Genomic DNA, 14234 nt, shown 5'->3' with positions numbered 1-14234 from the left:
TGAAAGAGATTATGGCTGGCATTAAATATGGCATAGCTATCCTCATAGAAGCTTTGAATACATAACACAACAAACACAGCCTCTAATAAAGATATTTGGGCCAGTTTACACTAGCCAATAAAGGTTGCATTTTTCCTAGCAATAATTGCCAATACACAAAATCCCACTGAATTGAGGAGTTAAGTGTAAAAATAGTTGCCAACAATCTTGCAGCTAGAGGGTCTGACTTGGGAAGCTGTCTTTGAAACTGCACACAAAGAGAATATTCTTTAAAAAAAGCATCACGTGTATTTTGTATACTTAATGTAAAAGTGGATCCTTTATCTTCTGATGCTAGTTTTATTTTATGTTTCATATCGCTGAATTTTCATGATATTTGAAATTACGGTAATATTGCCAGTAACATTGCTATCAAAAGTGCCAAGATCAGAATAGAACAATTTCTGTTAATTAATTAATTGCCGGGAAATATATTGCGTGTATTGCTATTATAACAGTGTTTTTTATTTGCTACTTGTTTAAAGTCTCAATAACAGCAGCGATATATGATTAAAATGTAATCCCAACGTCTCACAAAGGTTCCAATAAAGTTCCCTTCGGTTTCCAACGAAGATTATCAGCTTTTCTGTCAAACACAAAGCAGAGAACACAGCAACAAGATCCCCAAGGAGCAATAGATGGATGCTGAGTGTGTGCTTTCCTGGACAGTTTACACACTCTGCAGAAAGCCGCGCATTCGTGGCTGGCAGTGTTGGACCTGCCCCATAATGCCGTTCTTTAAGGAAGGTGTTTCTTTAATATTTTCTAACCCAGCTGTATGTATTACATCAACAGAATCATAAATGTGTATCATGCTGCGCCTAATCTAATATTTTTGCTTTACTATACCACAGTAAAAGTTTATAGAAAACATGGTGAAGATTAGTTTCACTTAATGTAGGTTTTGGAATGTTATGGTACAAATAAAATACTTGTGTAAGTGTGTCCTTGGCCTACTTATTTTTTAATTAACCTACAGTTTAGCATCATATTACCAGTAGAGCAGTTTTAATACAAATGGTTATATAATTTAGTACATGAGCATGGTAATCCTGTAATATTAAAAAATGAATTGTACTTTAGAACTGTATTTTCCAGAATCCATTTAATGCAGTTCATTTCGATAAAGAGTAAAAAGAGCCCTGCATAAGCGTTTCAACAGAAATTCTTGCATTTAAAAAAATATATATTCCAGCCTTGCTTAAAAGTGTGAGTGGGTGGTTCCAGTACGCTTTGTACTTGCTTGCCAATGTTGATTTGCAGTGTTGTTAGCCAAGCTTGTATACTCACTCAGCCACCAACTTGCTTCATTACTTTCTAGATGACGAGATGTCACGAAGGATTGATTGGGAAGGGAGAGGTGATAAAATGTGCAGTTGCAGGTACGGAACCGTGAGTAACTGTGTGGTTTTGTGTGTCAATTTGGAGGGTTTTTTAAAATTAAATATTACTTTATGTATATATTTTTAATTTAGTAGCTTACTGAATGATTTACATCTGGTTATTTCAAAAAATATTGATGTGCTATATGATATATCGTAACATCTTATCAAATTGTATCACTTCTTACAAATCTAAGAATCATTTCAAAATAATAAAAATGTAATTATTATTATTATTATTATTATTATTATTATTATTATTATTATTATTATTATTATTATTATTATCAAATGCACAGCGAGAAAAAAAGCATATCCTGTAAAGAAATTATTTCAGCGAGGAATTGTATAATTAATTGAGGAAGACCAATCGAGTTTTTAAAAGTACTTAATTTGCAAATAAATACACGTACCCGGTCAGTGGTGGTCAAATAAAAAATATCCGTCTGGCAAAATGTTGTAAATGGCAAATACAAGCTGTTTTCAATTGTTATTTTCAGTGGTGTAGTGGTAAAAAAAAAAGTAGCGGAGCGGTCCCAATGAGAATCAATTAAATAGTTAACGAGGTATTAACAGTTACGCCCACTTTCCATTTAACGCGATTTAATCGGGGTTTTTTTTTAATAATAATATAACACATATTTTACTTAACAAATTTCTGTAAAATCTCCCCTCTCTATAGAAAATTAAAAGTTGCACTTACCAATCACAGGTTGTTTTTAGTCAACTATAGGAACTGCCACAGAGCGTCAGGGGAGTCGCTGGAAATTGGAGCTGCCACCCGTGTACGGCTGTCATCTGCGGATCGATGATTGTGTCGCAACCAAGTGGTCACATAAGGGCTTGGATTCCACTGTCTCAAAGGGGGTCCATGAAGCTTGATAAACATTAAGGCTGAAGCATGTTTGATTAAAATTTTGGAACGCTGATCAGTTATAATTAAGTTCATTTGGCTGAATCCCCTTTCACATTCAGCAGTACTGCACGGGATCACACGTGTGCAGTTAATAAGTGGAGCTAAATCATCTGGAATTCTTCCGTTGTTCTCCTTAAAATCTCGAAATGCATTTTTGATAATACGTTCATTTAGCTGAAAGCGCCGACACAATCTTTCAACTTCATTTTCGCCATAACCCTGGGGTAGTTCTGCAGGCCAGTGGTGTGGATCCAGGACCAAGAGCTCAGAAAGAAGACTTTCATATTTTTGGCAATTCACCTCGGAAGAAGCCTGAAAGAATAAGCTATTTGAAATTAATGGTAGCATTTCTAAAATGTATTTTCGAAACCTTAACTGTATGTATATATATATATATATATATATATATATATATATATATATATATATATATATATATATATATATATGCGTTTTGTAGTTTTGAGTAGGATTAAATAAAGTAAATAATAAAAGTGCGATTTTGCAGAATACATATACTGTGCAGGAGTGTTTTTCTATTCTTATATTTACATTAGCCTATGCACCTGCGATGAGACTGACAGGAGTGCAGATGTTTATAATTTATTTGTTATACTTCTCAGTTGCAGTTTTATACTACACATGAAACTGAAATTAACGCCCCCCTCTGCTCGTTAATTGCAAACAATTAGGCTAGCTATTAAAATTAAAAAAATCTGTACAAGGTTTATGAACATACCTTCTCATTTGATGCAGTGGTTGTAAAAAGTCGTTCTTTCATATGATTGGCGAGTTTGGTAAGGAATTGTTTATGATTTATTTTTACATGTTTGGGATTCGACGTCAGCACTGTAGATTTAAATGTTCCTTCCATGGCAGCTATCTGCGCTTCAAGAGTATTTGTACCTACATTCTCATTCATGGATGCAAAAATCCTTACTGTTCTACGTGCCATTTTATCTGCATAAACCAATGTAGTAGTCCGTTTCTGGAGAATCTCTGACAGCAGTGAAAGTTCGTATAAGGCATCGTACATAACTCCGAGGTCAATGAGAAATTCTGGCGAGCACAGCCTTTTCAGTAGACCGCTGTATGTCGCTCTTTCAGCAGAAGTCCGCTTAGAGCTTACGGCAGCTTTAAAATGAGTCGACAGAACTTCAAAACTTTCCCACACAGCGGAGACAGTCCTGAACGAACTGGAAACCCATCTCACATCCAGTACACGACCAATTTTCCTCAAGACAGCATCCAGTTCCTTCGCACAATTTCGGAGTTCTTGCTGATTTAGTGCTGATCTACTGTAGACTGAGTATAGCTTGTCCATGAAAGAATGAAAATGGTTCATGCCAGTAGTCTCAGAAACACTATCGGCAACTGCAAGTTCGAGTCTGTGATTTAGACAGTGCCAGACAACAATGTTGGGGTACATGTCTGAAATTCGTTTTGCCACACCAGATTTTTTCCCAAGCATTACACTTGCACCGTCACTTGCAAATGCAACAAGATTCTTCTGTAAGTATGCATGGTCAAACCCGTGTTTTTGAAGACACTTAGTAAGCGCTAACACTATGGACTCAGCTGACTGATCAAAAAGTTCAACTAACTCCAAAAACATGAAGTGAGGGTCACGTGTCTTGTCTGTCTCGCATTTGAGATGCACAATAAGTGCTGGGGAACCATTCAGAGCTGTTGATTCATCAATTAACACAGCAATTTTTCCATCGATGTGTATTATTCTCTCACAGGCCTTTTTGACCATTTCATCAGAAACGTGGTTGATAATTTGAGTGGCGCTGTATCTGGAATGAAGACCAGTTCCCACATTAACACCATGTATTTCTTGCAGTTCCAGTAAGGCCTGGTGATCAGAATAGGGTCGATTTTGTTTTGCAAGGTAGTAAGCAGTAGAAAATATTTTACAGGTAGTTTCGTGATCTCGCCTTTTTGCACTGTCAACACATTTCCCAATAATGTCCTCTGTGTTCTGCTGTAACAATGCAGTGGCCTTGTTATGAGCGCTGGATTTCTTGTGTTCAGCTATCTTTTTTCTCAAAGATCGTAGCTGTTGCTCTCGAGTTTTTCCATTGTACCCAACACTGTAATTTTTCCACTCAGAAGACAGAGAAACACCCTGACTTTTCAAAACTGACAGCGCAGAAACACGTCTACAAACACGACAGCCCAGATTACCATCCGCACAGTCAAGGAAAGTGTAAAGTTGTTTCTTTTCTTCCCATACCTCAGAACTCCAGATGTTTGGCCATGACTGTTTCTCCGCGTTTTTTTCTTCAACTGCTGTAGGTTCTGGTTCCACTGTAGGTTCTGCTTCTGCCGTACAACAAACGATCTTCTGTTTTTTACTACTATTGCCAAAATATTGTATCAAAGTCTCTTGACGAGTTCGTTTACTACCTCCGAGACCAGACATTTTTGATTTGCGAGTTGTTTTTTATTATTATTAATACCGTTACTAATATCATCACCTCAGTTACGGCCAAGGAACGAACCGCCTCCTTCTCTGATTGGTTGTCAGCAACATCACTTTCAAAAGTGATTTGCTAAAAAAAAAAAACTGGAATGACAGCATATTTTAATGGCATAATAATGGACCAATCAAAAGCAGCAACTGTGCTGCTTATTGTGGTGACATCGTTTTTCAGATTACTTGATGTTTTAGCCGACAGCTTGTCTTTATTAAACGTATAGCTAGCTGTCTGTCTGTCGCAAATTCGCACAGCTGGCACAGAGCCGCAGGCAATGCTTACTACAAGTGTTTAGACAAAATTCGAACACGAAAATATTTTAAATATATGTATTTATAAATGTGAACATTTGCAATTGAAAAACATGGATTGAAAAAGTGCCGGAGCGCTGCTCCGCCCCGCTCCGGCTCCACTACACCCCTGGTTATTTTTGTGTTGCAGAAAGAGTGGTAATAGAATACTAGACAGCTAACGTGTTTTTTGACTAAACACAGAACTTACAGTAAGAGCCACTAAAGTGGGTAGAGGGGTACAACTTTCTTTTGAGCATTATAACATTCATTTATATATTATGCGTGTGTTTATATATTATGCATTTATGTACTATAAACCTGGTTAAGGATTTGATTTAAAGGGGAGTTTTAAAATTTAATTTATGTGCATAGAATTTGAAAAAAATACACAATTATGTATTGACTGACATTTATCTTGGTAACATGGGTTAGCATTGTAATACATAATACATTTCATCCAAACATCTAATTTATGAAAAACTAGGGAACAATGAGAATAAAATAAAAGCATTATTGTATTAGGCATATACAACTGACAGAGAAAAGAAACTGAATTAAGTGAATGCATCAATTCCATTTGTACTGGCTCCTTATCCTGGTTATCCATCGCAATTATTTATATCACTATTCATTTATAAGATCCAGAATGTCCTATTCTGTTAACATTTTACACAGACATAAGCATGCTCTAAGATAATGAATAACATTCTAGGATGCATGTTCCCTTTCCGCCAACAATAGAGCTATTCCACCCTGGTAGGCTGTTTGCTTTAGTTCCATTCAAGTTTCGTCCCTGTGTATTCTGTCAGGACTGTGAGCAACGCATTGGGGGTTCCGTATGCAGTGCTTCATATAGGGAAGCCTCAATTCGCAGGGCCATTTACTCAATGAAGCTGCACAACACAGTTCCCTTCAGAACCCCCTGGTTACACATTCAACTTGTTACTTCAACTCTGTTGTTAAGTTTATAAAAGGGTCCTTTATCAAACAACACAGTTGTTGCAGTGGAAACTCTAGGGGCCTAGTATGGTTCTTTTTTTGTATACTTTTTACAGAACAGAGTGACTGAGTAGACCTTGTTGGTCTTTTGCAATGTTGACTGTCATTCATTAATCACTGTTGGCATTGGCCATTGCAGAATCCCACTTTTTAGGGTAAAATTAGTAAAAAACAAAAAAAAAAGGTTAGATGTCTACATTCATTTCTCTGTCCCAAGCCTTTTGGAGGCATTATAGGTATATATCCTCCAATAAGTATTTTAAAGAAAGTACACAGGACGTCAGTACTGCTGGATCGCTGGTATAGCGCTGGCTGTGCAGGAAGAGAGACTGTCCTCTACTGAGACATCAAAAAAGACATCTGCATTTGTCTTGGAGGTCCTTTGTAAGGATTGGAGGTGATTTTCAGTCAACAGTCAGACAAGTCTTCAAAATAAAATAGAGTTGAACATGAACTTATTAAGACCTTGCAATCCCCAGCCCTTCCCAGAGGTATAGAGTCCTCTTCTACATCGTGGTCCCTTTTCTGGATCCTGATGTCCTATACTGACGATTGACTAGAATTTCTCGAAGACTGTCACGTGTACTGACCTGTACTAAAGATTAAATAACAAAGTCACCATACAGGGCGAGTTCTACTTCTTTCTAGAACTTTCTAAAACTTTCTAATACTAATAACTGGACAACTGGCCAGGGTTCATCTAGTGCACAGCAGTGTATTGCCAGAAAAACAAACCAAAATACTAATGACCACTAGATGGAGCTTATTTCTATGAAGAGACTGATCTAGCCTATGTAATAAATGTCTGCGGCAGCCAACTAGAATTGAGGAGCAGCTCCTGAAAGTTAAAAGTACCTTAACACAGACTTATCACAAAACAAAAAACTGCATTTGAATAACAGCAATAGGAACCGCCATGAATAATTGCAAACATCATTCATATATATATATATATATATATATATATATATATATATAAAGCTAAGAAAATGAGTTACGCTTCAATCTGCAGTTGCAATCTGCAATGTTTATTATGCTAAATGCCTGTCATTTTGAATCCTGAATTGCTGCTTGAGACACTTTATCAATATTTTTGAATAAACCTGAATCTGATTGACGATAACAAAACCTCAGCACCTACAGGCACTTTGGATTAATCTGTCAATAATGGGTTTTGTAATAAATTACACCCACCCAGCCCATAGACTTCTGGCTGATGATTCATTGATTTAAGTGGTTATTTAGTGTTATAATATAAATCACATCTTCCCTCAAACTCGATTTCTATTCACTATTTAAATTAGGATACAATGGTTTCAATCAGATTATGTAAAATGTTGTAATGAGTTGGTAAATGAGTACATCACAGTTGGTTGTTACATAAATTGGTGATGACTCAAGACTGACACCTTCTTGGATTCCAAGAAGAGTAAATGGCTTGGTGGGCCAGTGATTAAAGAAAAGGGTTTGTTGTGATGCAGAGTTCACCCCCAAGTCTCTGTAAGTCGCTTTGGATAAAAGCGTCTGCTAAATGACTAAATAAGAAGAAGAATTAATGAAAGTGCAGCTTCGCACACATTGCTTGTCCACACTCCCTAAAAATATGCATTAAACATGCACTGAAACCATGTGATTGCCATTTACTGCCTTCACAATTACATTTTCAAAGCATAACGATCTGAGTCTGATTGTGGGGAAGTGAGGTGCCATTCTTTTTATTGATACTAAGCATGACAAATAATGATCTAAAAATAAACAAACAACAGCGACTCATACAGAACACACATAACAGGATATTTAACAGGTAAGAAATAAAATATTATTGAAATGTATAAGATATCTGAATTACCACAGTGCCCCCTAGTGACTGAAATTTACTGTGCTGCTCTACATTTTATAATGATTATTTTGTAGATTTATGATACTATCCAGACCTAAATAGCATACAAAACCTTTTGTCCAATACAGCACTATATTACATAAACTGGTTCAATAATTATCTCGTACACCTTGACAGGCTAAACGTAATGATATGTACACAATTAAGAATCTAAATATGCTTCTGCCTCTGCATTACCATTACAAAGAACATGAGTTCTCTGTGATTTATCTTTTTCTATGCCTTTTAGAAACTGAATATAGCTGCTTTCATTTTTTCCAACATGGTTTCTAAGATACATAGATTTTATTTCCCTTTTTTGTAAGGCAAAATGTCATTGATAATTCTGTGTTATAGGGGTGTGTTTTTTTTAATTTTTTTATATTTAATAGTAACTGGTTTTAAAAAGTGTGTAGAGTCACAGGGGTCTGTATTCAAATGGTTAAGATGGCTGTTTATTTAGAGCTCCTGTTGTTTATAATAATTCAATATGCCTCACATATATTTATAACCGCATCTTCATGTATATACACAGTATTTGCAAATGCATGTTCAATCCCTGTGAAGACTGAAGCTGACCTGCAACAGGGAGTAGCTTTTACATATTGCAGAATACATGTCAGCAAATCCATTGAGCAAACAAATCATTATAGGAACACCTTGGCAACTCAGACGAGTTGTGCTGTATAACCCTCTACAATATACAATAACAAGAAACACACACTTTCTGTCTGAGAGTAATATAAGATTTAGTGGATCGAGTGACAGAGTAGCTTCAAAGAGGAAAGTAGCGTGTGCGACTGGAGCTGAAACGTCCCAGAGAGAATACAAACAAACTGGACAGCCAAACAGGATGGTTTCTCGTTAAAATAGATTGCCTAGTGCAGACAGTAAACAATCACCAACATGAACGATGCGTAAGGATTGTAGAATATAGAATTTCTGTAACTTTTCCAATTACAATATAAATATGCAATACACTAAATATACAGAAGAAATTAAATACACCTTACCCTTTACTTTGTAATAATATGAAGCATAATATAATGAATTGATTTTACATAATTCCATAATAAGTAGGTGCGCACCAGCAGTGTTTGTGTGTGTGTGTGTGTGTTATCTGTGCAATACCTGTTGGCCAATACTGTTTTGCAGCATACTGAGTCTTCTTATCGAATGAGATTGCAGCATGGTATGGCAGTCTGTCTCTTTGGGATTTAACTGAATGTACCATTGCAACAGCTGAAGGCAAAGGCTAACGGAATGGCATTATATTTCCTCTCCTGGAGTGTAATCCTCCACTACTACCTATGGGATAGCAGCTGCTCTGCAGAGCTAGGTAAGTAGGATGAAGGATACATGTTAAATCTGCAAACTGCAGTATACTATATGGAGTTCTAGTATATAGTAAACTATAGTGTTATGGTCACTACTGTAGAATTCTATAGCATTCTTTTTATATGGGTGTGTTGGAAAGTACAGTTTGTGTGGAAGACTAAGGACTACACAGTTCAAGTTTAAGCACATTTTCAGCTTTGTTTTCAGAAGAGGTGTTTTTGGAGAGAGAACTGAGGAATGTATTTGGGATGCAAATGGTAAATAAACACCTTTGTTTATAGCAGGTTCATTTTTGCTACTGGCAAAATGCGAAGTGACTATTTACTAGAATATGAATATTTGAAATAAAACATCTCCAGCTTGCAGAAAACAAACAAGCACAAAGTGTGAATACCAAGGATATCATAGAAACCATCTAAGAGATCTATGTGTATCACAGGAATTTGAAACTAATGCCCGGATAAGGGAGGTGTTTTGCACACTTGTTTTATATTTCATGTAAACACAAACAGCCATTTACGTTATACAGGATTCCAAATTCCTAATTGTCTTTGGGAGCTAATATTTAAAATATTCAATCATTTTACATATAAAAGGGCTACAAAAATAGACATTGTATATGCAGTGACATTTAGAGACGGGGCTACAATATAAAAACATTCTAATATGTAAAAATGCAGCTATTATTTCAAAACTTTTTTTTGCAGAGTGAGTAACTTTTTTATAATAATAATAATAATAATAATAATAATAATAATAATAATAATAATAATAATAAATCAATGCATCCAATTTTGTAACTTAACTGGAACAGGATAGTTGTCTGCCTTTTAAGAAGATTTTACCATTAAGCTGTCAAGCTGCAAACACTTTTTTTTTTTTTTAGTTTGCCCTGTCTCAAGCTGTTTGTGTTAATTGTAACACAGACTGTATTGCTAATTATCATTAACATTTACATTTAAATCAATGTTCTTTCCTCTTATTAGCATTAGTAGAATTGGAAATGTCTCCTTTTTTGTACTTTAATCTGGAAAAAAACGTTTCCAGTCTCCAGTCCCCTGCCATTGCAGCTTGACCATTTGAGTGAAAGTGACCTAAAGCAGAGGAAGAAGAAGCAAAATTTATTTATTTGCATATTCAATATTGAAGTGTAAAACACAAGGAAAGAACCAACAGATTTTAAAAATAAGCTAAGGGGTCCAGTGATAAGATTGGTTGTGCTATTGGGTCATATTCACAAAACTATAAGCACTGTATTAAGGAATATTTGTTAATGTTTTGTTAAAGCCTCTTTTGATTAATAAATTAAGTTTGCAGTTCATGAAACACTGTTTTCAAAGCACTGTATAACCTAATGTTGACCTTATAAACATTTGCCACAAAACTCCTTAAAACAGTCCTTTGTGTTTTGTGACTGTGTTTAAAAAAAAATAAATAAAGAAAAAAAAAGGTAAACGTTCCTTTGCCTTTGTGTTTTCCCAAACAGAAACATTTGGGCTTATTTATGAAGTTCTTTACTTAGGTGTAACTTTCACATTTGTTTTGTGAGTGAAAAAAAAAACAGGCTTTTGATGTTGCAGCCAGTAAGAAATAATTTAGTGTTTGGGTCCTTAAATTAACATTCTGAGCTGCTTGTTATAAACCACAGTATTTTTGCAAAACCAAAAATGACATTTTACAGTACTTTACTGTCAATCAAATACAGTATAGAAGTATTTAAAAATACTGGATAAACATATACTAGTATTAACTTGGTAAATAAAAATATAAAAAAATCAAATTAATAGCACCAAAGGGCACCTTATTGTTGGTTTCCCATGTTTCAAGAGACTGCCCCTTTTAAAGAAGAACAATACCTTGTTTCACTTTCAAAACACACAATTTGAATAATATGCTTAACTACAGACGCAACCATTTTCCTGTTCATCAGTTATTGATCACTTTGGCTTTTATTTTTTTGTGAGCCTCAAGCATTAATCAATTGATTATTTGGAGCCTCGTGCCTCACGTATATATTATTTAAGCACATGCATGTTTTCAGTTGTATTTTAAGCCTTTTGTTGAGTCCCATTTGTTAAATTCTCATTAAAATAGCTTTGATTTTTATTTATGAAATGTGTGTTTTATTACATAGTGTATATATCACGTTGAATTAGAATTAATGTAACGTTATTCATGAATGTATTATCTTTCTGGCGTTGAATGTCAATTTGAATTATATATGCGTGTTCTGACTAAAAATACATTTAAAACATTAAAAAAAAAAAAAAATCAATATTAAATTATAACAGGAAAAAAAATATTGAGATAATGTTTAGTTAAGGCAGGTATCTTTTGAAAATGAGTTTTATTACACACAATTACATGTATATATTAGTTTGATATATATATATATATATATATATATATATATATATATATATATATATATATATATATATATATATAACAAATACAAAACATAATAAACAGTTAAATATATGAATCCCCCTTCTGAAATGTATGTTCTTTTCATTTAGACACAACAGGTACAAATGCAGGTGGAATATACTAAAACACTATAGTTAGTACATGCAACATTGGTCTTAGCAGTTTTCCCAAAATAGTGCTAGGCTGTGTATTACATTAAATTAAATTAAATTAAATTAAATTAAATTAAAGAGAACACTTATCTCTCCAATGGTCACGAGTCCGACAAAAATACAGGAAATAAGGCAAACAAAACATTTGCTTGCAGGCTGAAGAATTAGTTCACAAAACAAGTCCCACATTAATTTTCCTGGCTTTTGTTAGAAGTGACAAAAGGCTTTTTAAAAACCTTCATGTGGTTCCATCAGTTACTAAGCAACAGAGAGCTTCAAGCTGCCATCTTAGGTGAAACAGAGAGAAAAAAGTGATTCCACTTCCCACTGTGCAGTAATGTTCAGTTAAGGCAGGTGTCTTTTGAAAACGAGTTTTATTACAGTATAGATATTTGCATTCTTCTGTAATAACTATATCCATACTTCTATCAGCACAGAGACTTAAAGTAATCTACAGTGTGTTCTGTAATATCCCCATTGAAATAGGGTTATTTTGGATTTCAAATCAATTTTAATACATATGTATTTTATTAGCACTAGCAATATTTTTACTGGTCCCCCTTTTCTTCGTTCTTTTTTTTGGTGCTTTGCTTGCTTTCTATACTTTCATTTGAAATGAATTCCAAAGACGTTGTTGATGAAAAGTTCCTATTACTTAATCACTTTGTGTGTTGCAGTTCAAACTCACTCAATGGTCCAGCTGCTGTCAGACCAGCAAAGAGACCAGGATGCAGTAATTGTAATAATATTTGTATATTTTGAATTAATGTTAAATAAAAACAGATTCTCAGCAGAAGTGAAGAAATGACTGATCCAGTGCACCCCCATTCACCATTGTAAGGTGGCCCTTTTATAGCGCAGAACCAGTTACCCATAATGCCATTGCACTTTCATTGATGTTATAAAGTGGAATACAAATAATCTCGTAACTGTGGCTCAAGATTATAGCCTTGTATTTCACAAGGGAAAGGCTATATAAGGACAATTCTGAAGACGAGGCTTTAATGCAGATTCCCTCTCCCAATTTCCCTGTAAGAATTAGAGGCAGTAATGATAGGCATGCTTCCAGTGCTGACAATAATGGCAGGTGTTCCTAATACTTATTCCAGCACCACTGAAAATCCTTCATGCTTTTCTCAACATGTATACAACATTTCTAAGCAAATTAAACTGTCCCCAGCTGGATTAAAACAGAGTTAAACAGCAGCGTTATGTAGATCCGCTACAGTTAAAATATAAGAACAAACCCTACTCTGTAGACTGACATTTCTCATCTTCTTTCAGTTTTCACTTCTCGTCCTAACGACAGCATAGCCTCGTTGGACAAGCCACTGATGCTGTCCTGTGCTGCGTACGACGCTGTCCTTCAAAGCCAAGCTGCAGTTGAGTGGTTCAGGAACTTAGGGGAACCCATATTGGACTTGAACACTCGGGTTTACCAGCCTACCAATGGGTCCCTGTTTTTTCCCAGCCTGCGGGCAGAAGACTTGGGGAGCTACACCTGCCAAGCAAGCTCCAGGCTTTCTGTTATCAACACTACTTTCAGCATATACAAGGCCTGTATGTAAATATGAATTAACCTACATAAAAGATCCATATTGTTTGCAGCATAATAGTATAGTACTATGACAACATGTTATGCTGGTATGCATGTCATTTTTCTGAGAGATTATGAAGGATTATGAACATAGTTATACAGTGTTATGTGTTTAATAAAAGGGTGTCTTTAAACCTGAAGGTGCATCCAAGTTTTGGCTATTTATTTAAATAGATTTGCCTTTTTATTTTAACTGGTTATCACTTTCTTTTTTTCTGGTGGAAATACTTCAGCATGTTGGTCTTATCAGAGAGGTAATTTAGAAGTTTTTTTAATATCTGGGACTGCAGATGGTGGCCTTAATACTGAAGGTGACTTTACATTGCCGTCAGATTTGGGTCAGTAAATAAGTGGCCTTAATTGTGAAGCGGCCTTAAAGCGATAATGATGTTTGTTACACATTAGAAAAACCTGTTTTTTTGCTGCCTGCACTATAATGTTATTAATAACCTCCAGCAGTTTCAAGTAGCAGCAGAGTGATACTCTGACAGTCGTGTTGCCAGGGGGGAAGCTCTTGTTCCCCTACATCAAGAACTAGAATTGAGGAGCGCAAAGGAACGGAAAACAAACAGGCCAACAAGTAGCACTCAGAAGACTAAAGTATGGAAGACGTATTGTAAACAGACGCCATGTTTGTGGAATACTGTACTGAAGCTTGAAAATGCATTTTATTACTTATTTGCATTAGCAACAATATTGTTGGTCCCATAATCTTTGCGCTGAATA

The 14234-nt window shown here is 35.2% G+C and overlaps 2 protein-coding genes across 3 annotated transcripts in view; one reads left to right on the top strand and one right to left on the bottom strand.

The window, feature by feature from the left end:
• Positions 1 to 1289: 1289 nt before the first annotated feature.
• The window catches only part of LOC117396996 (hemicentin-1-like), a 47465-nt gene continuing 34520 nt past the window's right edge, over positions 1290 to 14234 (top strand). The window contains exons 1-3 of one of the 2 annotated variants that reach the window (XM_034909247.2): positions 1290 to 1421; positions 9147 to 9330; positions 13196 to 13471. In XM_034909247.2, the coding sequence (XP_034765138.2) occupies positions 9255 to 9330; positions 13196 to 13471 (352 nt within the window). In that variant the 5' untranslated portion in view covers positions 1290 to 1421; positions 9147 to 9254. Of the gene's footprint in view, positions 1422 to 9094; positions 9331 to 13195; positions 13472 to 14234 lie in introns of those variants that run through there. The other variant, XM_059005537.1, reaches the window with a different exon arrangement.
• LOC131702917 (E3 SUMO-protein ligase KIAA1586-like) lies at positions 1952 to 4592 on the bottom strand. Its single transcript, XM_059005540.1, has 2 exons — positions 3077 to 4592; positions 1952 to 2649 (listed from the first exon to the last, which is right to left on the bottom strand). The coding sequence occupies exons 1-2, from the start codon at positions 4094 to 4096 to the stop codon at positions 2149 to 2151; spliced, it is 1521 nt and encodes a 506-aa protein (XP_058861523.1). The 5' UTR covers positions 4097 to 4592; the 3' UTR covers positions 1952 to 2148.

This window comes from Acipenser ruthenus, chromosome 31 (assembly GCF_902713425.1).
Source record: "Acipenser ruthenus chromosome 31, fAciRut3.2 maternal haplotype, whole genome shotgun sequence".
NCBI classification, from domain to species: Eukaryota; Metazoa; Chordata; class Actinopteri; order Acipenseriformes; family Acipenseridae; genus Acipenser; species Acipenser ruthenus.
This window is presented reverse-complemented; position numbering and strand designations above follow the sequence as displayed.

Excerpts from the sequence above, each read along its gene's own strand:
- LOC131702917 (XM_059005540.1), bottom strand. The coding sequence starts at position 4,096 with ATGGTCAAAAAGGCCTGTGAGAGAATAATACACATCGATGGAAAAATT. Across the intron at positions 2,650-3,076 it reads CCACTGCATCAAATGAGAAG|GCTTCTTCCGAGGTGAATTG; the intron begins GTATGTTCATAA and ends TTATTCTTTCAG.